At 39.2% G+C, this 19489-nt stretch overlaps 1 protein-coding gene across 2 annotated transcripts in view; it reads right to left on the reverse strand.

Moving 5' to 3' along the window:
• Positions 1-19489, reverse strand: part of LOC106092721 (sphingosine kinase 2) — a 196652-nt gene that overhangs the window by 114211 nt on the left and 62952 nt on the right. Inside the window, exon 2 of one of the 2 annotated variants that reach the window (XM_059371010.1) lies at positions 2220-2319. In XM_059371010.1, coding sequence (XP_059226993.1) covers positions 2220-2319 — 100 coding nt within the window. Of the gene's footprint in view, positions 1-2219; positions 2320-16787; positions 18865-19489 lie in introns of those variants that run through there. The other variant, XM_059371009.1, reaches the window with a different exon arrangement.

The following is a 19489-nucleotide window of genomic DNA, read 5'->3' on the forward strand; positions in this document are numbered from 1 at the left end:
TCGTCGGGAGATCTGATTCTCTTTCCAGCTTCCATAGAAGTGCCAGAAATGTAATTTCTATCTATCGATCTTAAAATAAATCGGTTCAAGTTTAGATAAAGCTGATAAACCATTGTATGTTTAATTGTTGTTATACTGTATAATATAAACGTGTTTTAAATTAAAATATTGGGGGAATTGAGGCTAGGTAGGGATGTGATAGGTTTTTTTTTTAAATTTTGGTCGGAACATCTTCTTTTGACATCACTGCACACATAAGTAAATATGATGAGAGGTTGTGGAATTATGCCAGAATTTTTATTAAAAGAATGTTTGTAGAAAAAACGTCCAATAAATTACGCAGCTTCTCAATTCGTCATCACTTACCCATCGGAACAGAAGTTAATACTAACAGGTACGTAGTTTTCATTTACAAAACTCGGCACGATAAATGGGCAATATCGGTTCATATTTAGATATAGATTGCATACACACGAGTCGCGTTGAAGGCCACCGTGGCGCATAGGTAAGCATGTCCGCCTATGACGCCGAACGCCCCGGTTCAAATCTATGAGTGAACATCAAAATTTTCAGCGGTATTTATCTGGCTACATTTGAAAGGTATACTGCCATTTTAAAACTTCTCTATCAAGTGGTGTCGCTATGCGGCACGCTGTTCAGACTCGGCATAAAAAAGGAGGCCCCTTATCATTGAACTTAAACTTTAATCGCACTGCACTCATTGATATGAGAGAAGTATCACCCATACCTTAATGGAATGTTCATGGGAAATTTGGTAGTAGTACACACGAGTAGCCTAATTTGACTTGTCGATGTGAAAGAGCTGTTCCGCAATATTTCATCATAAGCTAATTTACAAATTTGCACTCGCATACTTTTAAAACCCTTATAAAAATCTATTAAGGACTTTGACGGATACGCGGATGGTAAGACAAACACTTGGCGTCATCCTCTTCCAACCAAAGCTGGAAGAACTCATTCGGTCCAAAAAGTTCCTTCTAGTACCATATCAAAATTTGTATTTTCCATCCCTAATATATACAATGCAATGTAGCATTTTCAACACATTCTCTCGTTTTGAATTATACTTTATGTTGTTGTTCTGAAATGTTTCCTACACTCAACTTAGAACACTTGGTACAATTAGAAGGTTAAGTCGTAAGCCCAGCTGATAATGGCGAAACAATTAAATGTGGTATCATTTGTACAACAACCACAAATTATGTGGTGCAATCCGCCATCTTGCCATCATGCTGATCGACGTTTTGCCAACACACACAAAGAAATTTGTGTTCGTGGGTGTATACCTGTGCGTACATCAGCAGATAATATGCAAGAAAGAAGATGACAACAAAGAGAATGCAAACAAAAATCCGACATCTTAATACCGTCAAACCTGGTCGGCTGTTAACAGCTGTTCGCGTGAGACCACCTTTTTAAATCCGCCTTGCCCAACTGATCCAATAGTCCAATTTCAGAGTTGTATCCAAGTCCCACTAGAACGTCAAATGCTTGGATTTTAAAGGTTTTTTACATTTTGTTTCTTTTTTCACATTTGAATTTATAATTTACACGTTTATAATCATAACTCTTTTGATCTTGCGGCTGCTACACATGATAATGCAAATAAAAACTAGAGCAACAATTGCTCTAAAGCGGGTTACACCAAGAAGTATTGTAAAGGCATTTTCGGCAACACTCGGCGATTGAAATCCTTGTACAGACTACAATCATGCTCATCGCTAAAAATGTGCAGAGTACTAAGAACGAAGAAAAATCTTAAAATACAATCATCAAACATTTACTCTTCTTTCAAGAGGCCTTACAAATGGCACCGAAAACTGAAATATTTCAAATTCCAGCAAAAAAATGAATCTGCAATGGAACTGTGACGAGGAAGAGTTTTAACACTCCTTCAAGAAGACACCAACACCAATACCACCCTCAAACAAAAATCACCTAGAAAATACGCATAACATTAATGGTGTCTCTTTGCAATTAGAACTCAATTGAAGCGGTTGCCTTAGAGTTCTGTGCATAGTCATAGTATTTTATCCAGTACACCGTTGTTTATTCTGTATACAAATACACACGTGTTAAATTAACAGATGGTGTGGACACCAATTTATAGAGTGTTAAAAACTCTGCCATTTCGATTCAGAGTCCAAAAAAAAAATGGTATATGTGATGATATATATATATATATATTTCAAATTTACCTCTCTTCCCATTTTAATTTCAACTAAGTCCATTGTTGCTGAAAATCCATTAACAATTGTTAAAGCAGCTCCTAATATCGGCTTTGGATCAAAGGGCTCGCTAAAAAATAAACAATTTTAATTATTAAAAAAAAAACTGAAATTTTCGGCAAACTCGAGAAGATAAAAAAAATCAATATATGAACCGATACCTTAAAAAAATTATTTAAATCTTATATGTACGTATAACTATTTATACGATGCAAACGCAAATTTGCCAATAACGACAAGGGCCAAATCTCACTTATATATGTGAGATGTCCGATTCAAGTTTAAGCTAGATGATTAGGAACATTTCCAAAGCCAAGTCCAAACGGCGTGACTCAATGCGAGACCTTTTTAGTAAGAAGTTGTTACGAGAAGTTTTTATCGTTAAAATCTCCCTACTCCCTTTGAGTGCAATTTTGTAGTTGGAATGTCAGATTCTAACGAGTGACTAACCCATTTACTAATGTTTGACCGGACACCTTTCTCCATCTTGTAATTATTATCACTCGATTCAATTTCGTACTTGATTACAAATTTTTCAATGGTAACCTTGTTTATCCCCTTTTATCGTGGACTGATTAAATAAAGCTTACGGCTATCTTTTTATTGTCAATTAAACTTAACCAACTGTCTTTTATTTCCCTTGTTTTCCTTTTATTTACGGTTACGGTGAACATTTTGGTCACCTCGTACATGATTCGGAGTTTGTATGGAGCTAATTTGCATTGTCTTTTTATACCCTCCACCATAGGATGGGGGGTATACTAATTTCGTCATTCTGTTTGTAACTACACGAAATAGCTGCCATATAAACCGATCTTGGGTCTTGACTTCTTGAGCCTCTAGAGTGCGCAATTCTTTTCCGATTAGAATGAAATTTTGCACGACGTGTTTTGTTATGATATCCAACAACTGCGCCAAGTATGGTTCAAATCGGTTCATAACCTGATATAGTTGTCATATAAACAGATCTGGGGACTTGACTTCTTGAGCTTCTAGAGGGCGCAATTCCTATCCGATTTGGCTGAAATTTTGCGTGACGTATTTGATTATGACTTTAAAAAACTGTGTTAAATAATGTTCCAATCGGGTCATAACCAGATATAGCTGTCATATTTTGTAAACAGATCTGGGATCCTGATTTCTTGAGCCTCTAGAGGTCGCAATTATTATCCGATTTGCCTGAAATTTTGTACGGCGGATCCTCTCATGACCATCAACGTGTTTATCGGTCTATAGTCCGATACAGCTCCCATATAAACCGATCTCTCTATTTTACTTCTTGAGCCCCCAAAGGGCGCAATTCTTATTCGAATTGGCTGACACTTGTGTACTCCAACATATAATTTAACCAAACCGGACCATATCTTGATATCACTCTAATAGCAGAATAAATCTTTTCTTATATCCTTTTTTGCCTAAGAAGAGATGCCGGGAAAAGAACTCGACAAATGCGATCCATGGTGGAGGGTATAAAAGATTCGGCCCGGCCGAACTTAGCACGCTTTTACTTGTTGGTTTTATAGCCCATCGGTCATTCATCACCAACCCAATATCGACAACATCCTACCATCACCCCTACATCATCATCCCTCATTCGGAAGTTATTCTAATGCACCTCGCACCTCCCTCCATTAATTGTTTATACGATTTCGTCTTCGTTGAAAATTATTTTTAAAATTGATTTGCAGTTACCATCGACAAAACACAATTTATTGGGGCTTACTTTTGTGCCTTTCGTTGTGCATAGAAAATGGCACAAATTACACTTGCACTAACACATCAACGCACTTGCCACTGTATGTATTGGGTTGCCCAAAAATTGAGGATTTTTTAAAAGAAAGTAAATGCATTTTTAATAAAACTTAGCATGAACTTTAATCAAATATACTTTTTTTACACTTTTTTCTAAAGCAAGCTAAAAGTAACAGCTGATAACTGACAGAAGAAAGAATGCAATTACAGAGTCACAAGCTGTGAAAAAATTTGTCAACACCGACTATATGAAAAATCCCAATAATATTTTTATTTATTTTCGCTGTTTGTTTCGCACTTTTCCCATTATTTCATCATTTCATTTAATACTTTGGTGCATTTTTTCGTTTGCATTTAGTTGCAAATACATGCAATTGCATTTGTTTTTTTTTATTTGATTAGAGGTGACTTTTTTGTCGATCACTTAAATATGACATCGATTATCGAAATACAAATAATCGATCAAACTGGTCTTAAGGACCTTATACACTTTCGGTCTCGAATTTGTGCAACCATCGATTTATCGTACGACGGAATTTTTTGCCTGCATCATGCCCGTTAAATTCAATGCGCGTTATTGGTTTGGCTAAGGATAAGGATCTCGACGTTTTTAGTCGTGAAATTCGCTCTAGTTAGCTTAACCAGTTGTGGGCTATTTACGGACAGCGGATAATGTAAGTGTCGATGAGTTAGATTCTGCCGATGGCAAATTAGAAGCTTCACAACAGGTTTTTATGGATTGCTTGTCTGCAATCAATCGTAAACTTTCGCAATTTCGTAAGACTCGAGACGTTACTGCTGATTCTTCAATCATTTCCACCAGATCTTTTGGACACCAGGCGAGTGCGACACCTTAAGATGCACAGGGCAGTAACCGGCAGTTAAATAGTATGTCGTATTCTTTGACCGGCGGGCCTCAGGACTTGGCCCACATTTCGAGATTTGTTTCAAGCGATGTACGTCAATTATTCCCGATTGAGCGATATTGAGCGGTTATACCATTTGGTGAGGCTAGGGAATTTGTTTCGAAATTTTCTTTGACCCATCGTGGTTCCGAGCTCGCGTAGAAAGCCTTTAAACGATGCCTACGCTTTACCGGTCGTTTCGAAGGAGACGTATTTGATTATGACTTTAAAAAACTGTGTTAAATAATGTTCCAATCGGGTCATAACCAGATATAGCTGTCATATTTTGTAAACAGATCTGGGATCCTGATTTCTTGAGCCTCTAGAGGTCGCAATTATTATCCGATTTGCCTGAAATTTTGTACGGCGGATCCTCTCATGACCATCAACGTGTTTATCGGTCTATAGTCCGATACAGCTCCCATATAAACCGATCTCTCTATTTTACTTCTTGAGCCCCCAAAGGGCGCAATTCTTATTCGAATTGGCTGACACTTGTGTACTCCAACATATAATTTAACCAAACCGGACCATATCTTGATATCACTCTAATAGCAGAATAAATCTTTTCTTATATCCTTTTTTGCCTAAGAAGAGATGCCGGGAAAAGAACTCGACAAATGCGATCCATGGTGGAGGGTATAAAAGATTCGGCCCGGCCGAACTTAGCACGCTTTTACTTGTTGGTTTTATAGCCCATCGGTCATTCATCACCAACCCAATATCGACAACATCCTACCATCACCCCTACATCATCATCCCTCATTCGGAAGTTATTCTAATGCACCTCGCACCTCCCTCCATTAATTGTTTATACGATTTCGTCTTCGTTGAAAATTATTTTTAAAATTGATTTGCAGTTACCATCGACAAAACACAATTTATTGGGGCTTACTTTTGTGCCTTTCGTTGTGCATAGAAAATGGCACAAATTACACTTGCACTAACACATCAACGCACTTGCCACTGTATGTATTGGGTTGCCCAAAAATTGAGGATTTTTTAAAAGAAAGAAAATGCATTTTTAATAAAACTTAGCATGAACTTTAATCAAATATACTTTTTTTACACTTTTTTCTAAAGCAAGCTTAAAGTAACAGCTGATAACTGACAGAAGAAAGAATGCAATTACAGAGTCACAAGCTGTGAAAAAATTTGTCAACACCGACTATATGAAAAATCCCAATAATATTTTTATTTATTTTCGCTGTTTGTTTCGCACTTTTCCCATTATTTCATCATTTCATTTAATACTTTGGTGCATTTTTTCGTTTGCATTTAGTTGCAAATACATGCAATTGCATTTGTTTTTTTTTATTTGATTAGAGGTGACTTTTTTGTCGATCACTTAAATATGACATCGATTATCGAAATACAAATAATCGATCAAACTGGTCTTAAGGACCTTATACACTTTCGGTCTCGAATTTGTGCAACCATCGATTTATCGTACGACGGAATTTTTTGCCTGCATCATGCCCGTTAAATTCAATGCGCGTTATTGGTTTGGCTAAGGATAAGGATCTCGACGTTTTTAGTCGTGAAATTCGCTCTAGTTAGCTTAACCAGTTGTGGGCTATTTACGGACAGCGGATAATGTAAGTGTCGATGAGTTAGATTCTGCCGATGGCAAATTAGAAGCTTCACAACAGGTTTTTATGGATTGCTTGTCTGCAATCAATCGTAAACTTTCGCAATTTCGTGAGACTCGAGACGTTACTGCTGATTCTTCAATCATTTCCACCAGATCTTTTGGACACCAGGCGAGTGCGACACCTTAAGATGCACAGGGCAGTAACCGGCAGTTAAATAGTATGTCGTATTCTTTGACCGGCGGGCCTCAGGACTTGGCCCACATTTCGAGATTTGTTTCAAGCGATGTACGTCAATTATTCCCGATTGAGCGATATTGAGCGGTTATACCATTTAGTGAGGCTAGGGAATTTGTTTCGAAATTTTCTTTGACCTATCGTGGCTTCGAGCTCGCGTAGAAAGCCTTTAAACGATGCCTACGCTTTACCGGTCGTTTCGAAGGAGACTTCTTCGGGATTCTATTCAGCGCCGAAGAAACGGATGCCTATCGGCTTTACCCACTTTTGAGGTTTCGACGGACAATTGGGATCAACTCTTTGTAGGAACATAGCTAAATTCTTCGGCCTTGTCGCTTCATCCACTGGGTTCTTGGATCCCGGCACCCATCGCCACTGCTTGACAATTGACGCATCCAAAACTTCAGAAATTCGATGAGCAACAAACGTCTACTATCTGATCGTATCCACTTTATTACCGTTTTGGAGTCTCACGTGAAGTGATCAATTAAACCAAATGATATCATGGCCCGATATTACAAAGGGTGATTTTTTTGAGGTTAGGATTTTCATGCATTAGTATTTGACAGATCACGTGGGATTTCAGACATGGTGTCAAAGAGAAAGATGCTCAGTATGCTTTGACATTTCATCATGAATAGACTTACTAACGAGCAACGCTTGCAAATCATTGAATTTTATTACCAAAATCAGTGTTCGGTTCGAAATGTGTTCATTCACCGTAACGTTGCGTCCAACAGCATCTTTGAAAAAATACGGTCCAATGATTCCACCAGCGTACAAACCACACCAAACAGTGCATTTTTCGGGATGCATGGGCAGTTCTTGAACGGCTTCTGGTTGCTCTTCACTCCAAATGCGGCAATTTTGCTTATTTACGTAGCCATTCAACCAGAAATGAGCCTCATCGCTGAACAAAATTTGAACACATTTCGAACACTGATTTTGGTAATAAAATTCAATAATTTGCAAGCGTTGCTCGTTAGTAAGTCTATTCATGATGAAATGTCAAAGCATACTGAGCATCTTTCTCTTTGACACCATGTCTGAAATCCCACGTGATCTGTCAAATACTAATGCATGAAAATCCTAACCTCAAAAAAATCACCCTTTACACTCCTTAAGTCTGACACCGAGCACTGAGGATTGGAGCTCCAATCTGGGAATTGAAGGTTGTTTTATTGGCGCCCATCTGGCCTTGCCCGCAACAAAAGCCAATTTAATTTCCGCACTGTTTGATATTCTCCAATAGGTCACAGCAGCATACGCCATTTTGCTCGTGTCAACAAAATATGTAATTCGTCCTGTGAATTCCATTCCTTTGATCAATAATTGTAACATCTAGGCACTTTGATTTCCTGTACATAATGCAGGCTGGAGTACCATTCGTACCATTCATCATACATATTTCCTGGAATTGGCGTATTCCAATCTATCTTGTACCCTAACAACTCCTGCTAGAGTATTTTTGACTTTACTACCACATTCGCCAAAATTGTCAATGGGTCAAAGATGGACATTGTCAAACTCAATACTTCACTTTTGTTTGGCCTCCTACTGCCATTCAAAATAGGTTCGGGAACTCTGGCAAACTTTAAAACAAATCCGAGGGCATCGTCTCTCGGAAACCAAAACATACCCAAAATCTTCTCAGGCGTGGCTTTGTCGCAATATAATTTTGACATATTAAAATCAGCGGTCTCATCTGGACCCTCATCGATCGCGACCAAATATTCTTTTGAATTTGAAGCAAATCCGCGTAATTCGAATCCGGCATCTTTTTGTATCTTCACCACTTCTTTGGTGGTTGTAATGGCATCATTTATATTGTGGAAACTGTCCACATAGTCATCCACATAATGACATTCGACGATGGCCCTATATGCTTGTGGGTGATATTCTCTATAAATTCCGACATTAATATTTTTTACATATTGGGCTGCACAAAGAGAGCTCACCGAACCAAAATTATTGCTTGCAAAACATATTCATCAGGCTTCTTGTTCTCGTCACCATTTCGCCACAAGAACCTCTGGGCTACTTGGTCCTCTTCTCTTATCAGAACTCTATGAAACATCTCCCTTATGTCGGCGCAAATTCCAATTCCATTCTGGTGGAATTTTAACAATATGGAGAGTAGTGATTTCGGTTGGTATTCGCTAGGTCCTTTTAAAAGTCTCGAATTGTAAGATTATCCTTCGACACACGCAGCGGCATCGACAAATCGTCTCTTATTTTCCTTGTTAACGAACGAAGATGGGGTGCGTCCACAGGGATCTGGGTCTGAGTCGAGTGGGTCTGGCCGGGCAGTTAAACAGGTGACGTGTATCGTGCGGTCCCTGGTTACAATCGGGACATACATCTTGCACGTCGGCATCAATCCTAGCTCTGTGGGAATTGAGGCGGCTGCATCTGCCGGAACGTAATTGAGCCAGAACCACTCTGGTTTGCCGGGGGAGGTCGATTTCTTCGGGTGCAATAGGTGGCGGTCGTTCTCCAAGCACTACATTCACCCGGTAGCCAATTAACGCGTCTGCTTCCGTGTCTGCATGAATGTTGTTCAGACCCGCTTGATCTAGAGGTTCTCTCTTGTAGCGCTGGACCTCACGCTCTAGATCGTGTAGATCTACCTTAAGGCTTCTGGGCGGTGGGTATCTATCCACAAGATGATGATTTGGATGATTTCTGCGATAACAGCCCAAAAGGTATTGCTTAGACAGCATGTAGTTATGTCTTCGCACTGGTAGGATCTTTGTCTCCTGATGGAGGTGGTCCACATGAGAACTGAGGAGACAGCCCGTCGCAGTTCGGAGGGCGGCATTCTGACAGATCTGAATATTATTCCACTGCGTGTCACAAAGTTGACGTGATCACACTGGCGCTGCATAACTTACCACAGACCGGCCAATTGCTTTGTACGTGGTCAACAAGGTTTCTTTGTCTGCACCCCAAGTGCTGCCAGCGAGTGACTTGAGGACCTTGTTTCTACTTTTGACTTTATTGCAGATTGCTGTGGCATGTGGGGAGAAAGTGTAGGAGCTGTCAAATGTGAAGCCAAGTATTTTGGGACACTTGATGGTCGGAATCATTTCTCCATCGACCATCACAGTCAGCTCAGTATTCACCTCACGCGTATTTGTAGTGAACAGTGTAGCTGAAGATTTGGTGGCGGATATCTTCAGATTTCTTGCAGCGAAATATGAGGCAAGCTCGTTGAGGTAGACGTTCAACCTATCACAGATGTCATCAATGGGTGGGGGGCCTGATGCCATGATCGTACAATCGTCCGCATATGATACGATCTCTATGCCGTCTGGAGGATAGGTAGAGGTTAAACAGAGCCGGAGATATCACCCCACCTTGGGGAACTCCCTGTTTCACTCTACGGTGTTTTGACTTCTTATCCCTAAATTCCACAAATGACTGGCGGCCACACAGATAATTCGCGACCCAACGTTTCAGGCCTGGCTGGAGGGACGTGTTGGCGATGTCCTCAAATAATTTGGCATGGCTGACCGTGTCGAATGCCTTCGATAGGTCCAGTGCCACGAGGACCGTCCTATCACATGGGCTGGGTTGATTGAAGCCACGGCAAATGTGTGTGGTGATGGCATGCAAAGCTGTTGTTGTGCTGTGCAGTCTCCGAATTCCGTGTTGATGCTCGGCGAATGGAAATTCTCCTACGAGGCTCGGGAGGAGTAATGCCTCAAGCGTCTTAGCCACTGGTGAGAGAAGGGAGATCGGTCTGTACGACTCCCCCAAACTCGGGTCTTTACCAGGCTTCAGTAGCGGGATCACTCTGCCCATTTTCCAGACATCGGGAACTATAAGAGTGTTCAATGACAGGTTAAGGACAGTGGTAAGGTACTCAACTCTAGGTAAATCCAGATTCTTCGGCATCAATGTAGAGATTCCGTCGGGGCCCAACGCCTTGGAAGATTTGGCGCCACGGATGACATTCGTAACTTCGCCCACAGTAAATTGTGATGGCTGTTCATCGGCTCGGAGACCACGAATACGGCGAATGGCTCTCCTCCTTGCCCTGTCTCTCTCGGGATGCACAATAAATTGACGGTTGAACAACCTGGCGCATCTCTTCGGATCAGTCACGGTTGTCTCGCCAAAAGTGACTGAGGTCCTGTCGTACCGTCTACCGGGGTTCGAGAGAGACTTAACAGTGGCCCACAGTTTGCCTGCCCTGGTGCCTAATGATGATGATGATGTCTCGGAATTTCCTCTCGGCCACAAGCACATCAGAGGGGGGTGGCAGTTCATTGAAGCGGCGATTGGTATACTCTCTGAAGCCAGTCCAATTGTAATTGATGAACGTCCGGCGCTCAGAGGTTATGAAGTCGGGTGGTCGGTCGATGGTGAGGATTATGGGGAGGTGGTCTGACCCCAAAGAGATGACGGCTTGCCAGGAGACGTCACTCAGGAGATCAGGGGATGCAATTGAGATGTCTGGCGAGCTGCTGCACCTCCTCGTAATCCTAGTGGGGGCATCCTCATTCACCGTGCAAAACGTGGAACTATCTATCTGCTCTGCCAAAGCTTAGCCACGCTGGTCGTTACCTAGGGGAGAATGCCATGACGTGTGATGTGCATTAAAATCCTCCAGAACCAGACGATTATGGCCAGATAGCAACCCACTTATGTCGGGGTTGTAGGCCTGGCCATTAATCGGGACACAGCTACCAACCGGCGGTATATACACGTTGTATATCTCTATCTCGGCAGTACCAGACCTGACTGCTACCCCCATACATTCCATGTATGGGTCACTAGCGTCAAGCGCAGGCGAGATAGGTCTATACTGCACGGAATGGTGTATAACGAAGGCCAATCCCCCACCTCCATTCCTTGAGCGATCCTTAGGTAGCACATTGTAACCGTGACAACTGTGGAAGCTGCAGGTATTGGTCAGCTTTGTCTCCTGGATCGTTGCGACCAATATGCTCTTCCGACTCATAAAATCTACAATCTCATCAATCTTGCCACGCAGTCCGTTGCAGTTTAACTGCAAGAACGATACACTTCCCGGCACTGGCCTGGCAATAGTAGGGCTAGGGTGCTGTCGTTGCATAAATTGCCGTACGGGAGAGGTCGGGGGCGTCACATAGTCCGACGACGGCGACGCTTGTGACTCACTGCTGGCTATATTCGCACAGCACCTAGCGATATAGCCAGTATGACTATACTCCAGTAGCGAAGTTAGGCCAGAGCAAGAACGGAAATGTACCCACTCCAAGCACCGGTTACACCTCACCGACACTGACCGATGATGAAGGCGGTTCTGGCAAACCGAACAGAACCAGGGTCCGGGGTTCTTTTCAATCCCGGCACGGACCAGAAGCGCACGGAGAAAGCACTCCGGAATGTGCCTCTCCCATGACGAAAAAAGACGAACACGTACACTGAGGCGGCAGCCCTTGCCGATAAAGATTCCATCGGGTCAATCAGGTGCGTACAACCGGCTGCATGGGATTGCGTGAGGTGGAAAAGCCATCATGACGATGGCATGATCCGCATCGTTTGGGTGCCGGGCCACAAAGGAGTAAGGGGGAATGAAAGAGCAGACGATTAGGCTGTGATGGCCAGAGGACTGCCGTCAATAAACTTGGTAAAACCGAAGCCATTCGGTTTGACCATCGACACAGGACTACAAGCCTACTTATGCAAAATCGGTGCGACAAGTAATTGCATGTGTAGGGTATGCGGGGAAAATGATAAGACTATTAGTCAGAATTTCGCGGCTAACAGACACAGGCACTTAGATGGGGACATAATACCAGACATGAACCAACCTAGGGGCGTGGTATGCAAAACAATTAAGGATTTTGTAAGTAGGACGGAATTCCTAACTTAGAATTTCTTTATTGAGTTTTTAGTATTTAGGGCGCACAACAAGCTGATTACTGGCTTAGGTGCATGTCCATAGTGTCATGGGGCGGATTAATATCCGCACTCTCTTTTCAACCTTACCTAACTAAATCTATGTCAAGAGACCCGTAATTTATCCACCTGTTTCTTAGTATATGGTTTATCCGGTCTCTAAGGTCCTGGTCTAAGGATTCGAATGATTGGCATATTTTAAATCGGTGAGGCAAAAAAAAAAATTTGGCCCGTGAAATTTAATTCGGAACCACCGTGTAACACATTGTTTTGCATATAGAATATATTGAGTTCAAAGGTATTTTATTGACTGAAAAAAGTGTTTTTCATATACGAGTACACATAACAACACAACATAACAACGTACATAACAACACAACATAACAACGTAGTAAAGTAGATTTCAGGCTACTTATAAAACAACTTCAACACTTCCCCTTGTTTTATAAGTTAAAATAAATGAATTTTGGTACATAAGGCTTCCAAACGTGTCTTGGACAGTGGTTTTGTCATTATATCAGCTAATTGATTTTCTGTCGAAATTTTCGCAACTTCTATTTTGCCTTCAAAAACTTTTTCCCTGATAAAAAAGTGTTTGATAGAAATGTGTTTGGTTCTTCGGTGAAATTCCGGATTTTGTGTCAATCGTAATGTCGCATTATTATCTACTGGCGTCTCCTTTAAATTTGAAATTTCATTGTACAACCGCCTAAGCCAAATTAATTCTTTGCAAGCTTCATTTGCAGCTATTATTTCGGCTTCTGTAGTTGATGTTGACACTATTCTTTGTCTTTGACTTAACCAAGATATGGCACCACCAGCATAGACAGCCACTACTCCTGACGTAGATCTTCCTGTCTCTATACAGCCTCCAAAGTCTGCATCACTGTAGCACTTCAAGCCATTTTCTTTTTGCTTCTCGTATTTGATACCATAGCTTAGTGTTCCAGATATGTATCTGAGCACTCTTTTTAATTTGATAATGTCCTCCTGAGTTGGATTTTCCAGATGTCTTGATAAATAGCCAACACTATATGCTAAATCTGGCCTTGTTCCAATCATTAGATACATCAAAGCACCTACAGCTTGTCTATATGGAAAATCCGTTACAATATTTCCTCTTTTGCAATTGTCTTTGGATTTTTCCATAGGTGTAGAAACTGCTTTGCATTCGGAGAAGTTATATTTTTGTAATATGCGCTTTGCATATGCCGGTTGATTTATTTTGATACAATCTTGGGTTCTTTGAATTTCCAAGCCAAGGAAATAACTAGTTTCCTTTGCTGTTATCTTAAATTCTTTCTTCAAATTATCCATAAATTCTCGTAGTTGTTCCCTGTCTGTTGCTGCGACCAAGCCATCATCAACATACAGTGCAAGTATTAACTTATTTCCATTTTGCTCTCATTTATATAAACAAGGATCAGCTGAACTTGCTTTCATTTTAACATCATTTTCTAAGTATTTTCCCATTCTTCTGTTCCAACATCTAGGTGCTTGTTTCAGTCCATACAGGCTTCTATTTAGCTTACAAACACGTCCACTACCATCATTAAAGCCCTCAGGTTGATCCATGTAAATAACTTCATCCAGTTCACCATACAAAAATGCTGTTGATACATCGAACTGCATCATGCAGAGATTTTCGATTGCAACGATACTTAACAGTGATCTTATTGTATTCATTTTTGCTACTGGACTGAAGGTCTGATTATAATCAACGCCTTTTTCTTGTTTAAACCCTTTGATAACTAGTCTTGCTTTGAATTTATCTATACTACCATCAGCATTTAATTTTAGTCGATAAACCCATTTACCTGGCAAAGCTTTTCCACCTGGAGGCAACTCTATCAAATTCCATGTATGGTTTTCCTGTAGTGATTCAATTTCGGATTCCATTGCTTTGATCCATTCATTTTTTTCATGACAATTCAAAGCTTGTTTATAAGTTTCTGGTATTTCAATGCTGCTTTCTACTTCCTGTACCATCATAACAAAATCCTTATACTTTTGATTTTGAATAAGAGACCTTTCTCGCAATCTTTTGTATATCGGCTCTTCATCTTCGGAATCAGTTTCTCTAAAACGTTTCGTCGATACAGTGTTCTCAGGAACCCTTTCGAATTCTTCTGAAGATGATTGATCTTCTTCAGATAATGCTGGTACAACAGGATTATTACTTTCAGCTTGATTCCTTTTTATTTGAAGTATGTCTGAACTATTTTCATTTTCTTCATTTATATCCTCGTCATATTCTGAACCTGGTTCTTTTGTAGGAGGCGCTGGAAGGCTTAATTCATTTGATGAACTGTAATTCAAATCCTTTGACATATCCTTTAAGTTCATATCCTTCTTCTCTATTGATACATCCTTCGATTCGTTTTTGTCGTCTATGAAATTTTTCTGACAATTTTGAATTTTTTCATCAAATTGTATGTCTCTTGAAACTTCTACACTTCTCTTTTCTGGTATATAAACCCTGTACCTCTCACCACCGTCGTAACCGACTAGGTACCCTTTCATGGCTTTCTTGATCTTTTTTCTTTTTTCTTTGATCTTTTTTCTTTTGGAATATGCATATAGCATTTCGAACCAATTATGCGCAAATGGTTTATTCTGGGTTTCTTTTCAAACCAAACTTCATGAGGACTCATGCTGGATATGGAAGATTTCGATGTCCTATTCAAAACGTATATTGCAGTTTTTATTAGTTCTGCCCACATCGATTCTGGGAAATTTGCTTCTGAGTTTGCATATTTGAACGTTCTTGCCATTTCAACTATTGTTCTGTTGTCACGTTCGCATCGACCATTTTGCTCCGGGGTATAGGGTGCAGTTAATTTGTGAGTTATACCAAAACTTTTTAAAATTCCGTTTACGTATTTATTGTTGAATTCCTTCCCATTGTCGCTAAGAAAAGTTTTCACTGAATGACCTTGTGCTTTAGCGTGGGCTAGCATTTCCTTGAGTGTAATAGCCACGTCGGATTTTTCTTTAGCTACAGCGGTCAAAAAAAGTATTCATCATTCAATGTTTTTTTTTTAATAAGTCTACAAAAGACAATTGGAATAAAAACATATTAAACTAATGATGCAGTAGTGCTTGTGTGATATATATGTACACAATTTCATTGTTTTTAAAGAAAAAAATAGTATTTATTGGAACAAAAAGGGCCATTTTACAGCTGAACACAAAAAATTAAACAAAAAAAGTATTCATCATTGCAAAAAAACAAAAAAAAAAATAACATAATTTAAAAAAATTAATACTTTGTTATTCGACCACCGCGTCTTATAACTTCTTTTAAACGGTTTGACATCGATTGGACTAATTTAGCGGTTATATTTTGGTCTATATTAGTCCATTCCTCCATTATCACCTGTTGCATTTGACTCTTGCTCGAAAAATTGCGCGTTCTCAATTTGCGTTCGAGATGTTCCCAAAGATGTTCAATTGGGTTCAAGTCGGGACTTTGAGGAGGAGTTTTAATGACTTTGGGGCAGTTATACAGCATCCACATCTTGGTATTTAAAGCAGAATGTTTGGGGTCATTATCTTGATAATATTGAAAGTTATTACCAAGCCCAAGTTTTACAGCACTATCTTTTAAATTCCTCTTTAAAATGTCAATGTAATACTTATGATCCATTACTCCATTAATAATTTCAAGATTTCCCGCTCCTGAAGCCGCCATACACCCCCAAACCATTAAACCACCTCCACCATGTTTTACAGTAGCAACTGTGTTTCGTTCTTCAAGCTCTGTATTTGGTTTTCTGTACACTATGACCTTTCCATCGCACCCAAAAAGATTAAACTTGCTCTCGTCTGCAAAAATGACTGTTTTCCAAAATGATTCGGGCTGTTTTACATACATTTTTGCGAAGTTTAGCCTTTTCACTCGGTTTATTTTATTTATAAAGGGCTTCTTACGTGCAGTTCTTCCTCTGTAACTATGCCTTTTGAGTGTATTTCGAATTGTTTGTGTAGTAACTTCCTTCCCTAAATATTCCATAGTGTTTTTACGAAGAATGGTCGCATTTGTCTTCGGAGTTTTCTGAACTTGCCGCACTAGCCAACGCACATCTCCAACTGAAAGTGCTTTTGGTCGACCAGATCTTGGTTTATTGTCAACAGTTTTCGTTTCTGTCCACTTTCTGATGATGGATTGTATAGTAGATCGTGGTCTATTTAATATTTCACTGATAGTTTTTTGAGTTAAACCATTCCTGTGGTGTTTTATTATCAAAACTTTTACCTCATCAGAAACCTCGTTTTGCTTACGAGCCATATTGACAAAAACTATATTTTCAATGAAATTAAATATTTGCTGTCAAGGGCAAAGCCTCCTTTACTAAATAAAACAGAAAAGGGGGATTCCCAAATAATATTTGAATTTGACTTTGATGATAGCACATCAATGATGAATACTTTTTTTGTTCTGTTTTTGGTGTTATTATATAAAATTGCATTTTTTGCGCTAATTAAATTTATTTTAAAACATATTACGAAAAATAAACTATTGCATAAAACTGCATTATTTGTTTACTTTAAATTTTCTTCAATTACCCAAAATAAGTGAATTTATTATCAATTTTGCTAATGATGAATACTTTTTTTGACCGCTGTATGTATCCATACCTGTATTTTGAAAAATCATCTTTATATAATATGAGATACTTGTACCCTTGAAAAGATTTTTGGAAGGGACAGCAAATATCGGCTGAAATAAGTTCTCCACGCGATGTTGCTGTTTCTCTATTTCCAAACGGTATTCTTGTAGATTTTCCATAAGCACATGGCTCACAAATTTCTCGTTTCATCTTAACTTGTATGCCAAATTCATGTTCCAACTTTTCTTTTATATGACGTATATCTTGATGTCCCCATCTTTCATGAAAAAGTTGAAGCATAGAATTATCTGAAACTGCCATGCATATATTTTGTTTAACTTTTGGAATTATTGGTCGTATTGATGCTTTATAAAGGCTTCCATTCCTTGAACGACTTCCATGCAGTACCACTTGGTTATTCACTGACAACCAACACTCCTTCACTGTTGAATTAAAACTGCTTTTTGGATTTCTATCTTGTGCTGCAAGTACCGAAAACAAATTTCTTGAAATATCTGGTACATACCAAACATCCTCGAGTTTCATTTTTAATTTCATGCCTTTGACAAATGAAATTATTTCGATAGTTCCTTTACCATAAGCCTTTATTGATTCCTTTCCAGCTGCTTTTATAATTTGGGGCTCATTGAAATTGTTGAAGTCTGAAAACATCTCATATGAATTTGTTACGTGTTTCGTAGCTCCATTGTCAATCCACCAAATTTCACTGGAATTAAATGTGCAATCTGTATCACTTTCAATATTTAATGCAACATTAATATTTGTAGACGGCGACGACGCTAACGACTTCTTTGATGGTTTACCATCTTCAATCCATTTTCTGCATTCTTTTAGCCAATGCCCCTTCTTTTTGCAGTAATGACAAACGTCTTCCTTCTTTGAGGAATGTTTAACATTTTTTTGCTTTAAATTTTTCTTTGCTTTTACCATTAAAGCTTCTTGATTGTTACCTGAATCTTCGAAATCTTTCCTAAAATTTCTTTCATAGAGACAAATTTGTAAAATTAGCTCATCTATGGATTTGTCTATATCTCTTGTCATCATCATCCAGCTAGAGCGGAACATTTCATAAGACGGTGGAAGAATATGAAGGATTTTGCATACCAAGAGCATATCTGGCAATATATTTTCTCTTTTAGATCTCAATCCAGCATTTATTTCATCCCATAAACCTCTTAGTTTCGCAATATGTGTCGAAGCATCTTGATTATCTTGCCATCCAAAAGAAAACATGTCTGAACATATTTTAAACAATTGGTCTTTTGATGTAGCTTCATAAATGTTCTTTAACGCATTCCATGCTTCGTAGGCATTCTCTTTATCCATAATCTTCTGATATACTTCATCCGTGACCGTTTTGGTAATAATGCTCTTCGCATAACAATTTGCTTTACGGAAAAATTGCTCTATTTTCTTGTGTTCTTTAATTTGAGACTCGGTAGCTCCATCTTGCAAAGGAAGTGGTGCTTCAACTTTCTTGTCTATAACATCTAAAGCGCCTTCAAAGAAGTCTAGAATAACCCTTACTTTCCTTTTCCATATAGGCCAATCCGCAGGACCTGATAGCGGCTTCAAATTCTTGGTGAATTCCATATCTTTCTTTCTTGAAAAAAAAAAAAAAAAATCCAGAATTTTTCTTTTCTTGTGAAAAATATTTTTTTTTTTACGAGACTGGGCTCATAACCTATTGAGTTCAAAGGTATTTTATTGACTGAAAAATGTGTTTTTCATATACGAGTATAACAACACAACATAACAACGTAGTAAAGTAGATTTCAGGCTACTTATAAAACAACTTCAACAGAATATTTGGTATTAGGTTTTCAATAGTTTTGGTGGGATATTTTGATTTAGTTAGAAAGTAGTTTTTTTGAGGACCGACGCTTGTTTTCACCTTCAGCAACATTGTCATGTATGGTCCAAATTGGTCCATAACCTGATATAACTGCTATATAAACCGATCTCCCTATTTGAATTCTTAGCCCTCTAGAAGAATGTTGTGTTCTAGCTTCAATAAACCGTTCCAAGTATGATCGAAGTCGATATACAACCTTATGAACATCCCATTTAAATTGATCTCCCGATTTGACTTATTTATATATAATAAATAATAGTTTATCAAAAGGAGGCCACCGTACCGCAGAGGTTAGCATGTCCGCCTATGACGCCGAACGCCTGGGTTCGAATCCTGGCGAGACCATAAGAAAAAAATGTCATCGGTGGTTTTT

This window comes from Stomoxys calcitrans, chromosome 1, assembly GCF_963082655.1.
Source record: "Stomoxys calcitrans chromosome 1, idStoCalc2.1, whole genome shotgun sequence".
In the NCBI taxonomy this organism is placed as follows: Eukaryota; Metazoa; Arthropoda; class Insecta; order Diptera; family Muscidae; genus Stomoxys; species Stomoxys calcitrans.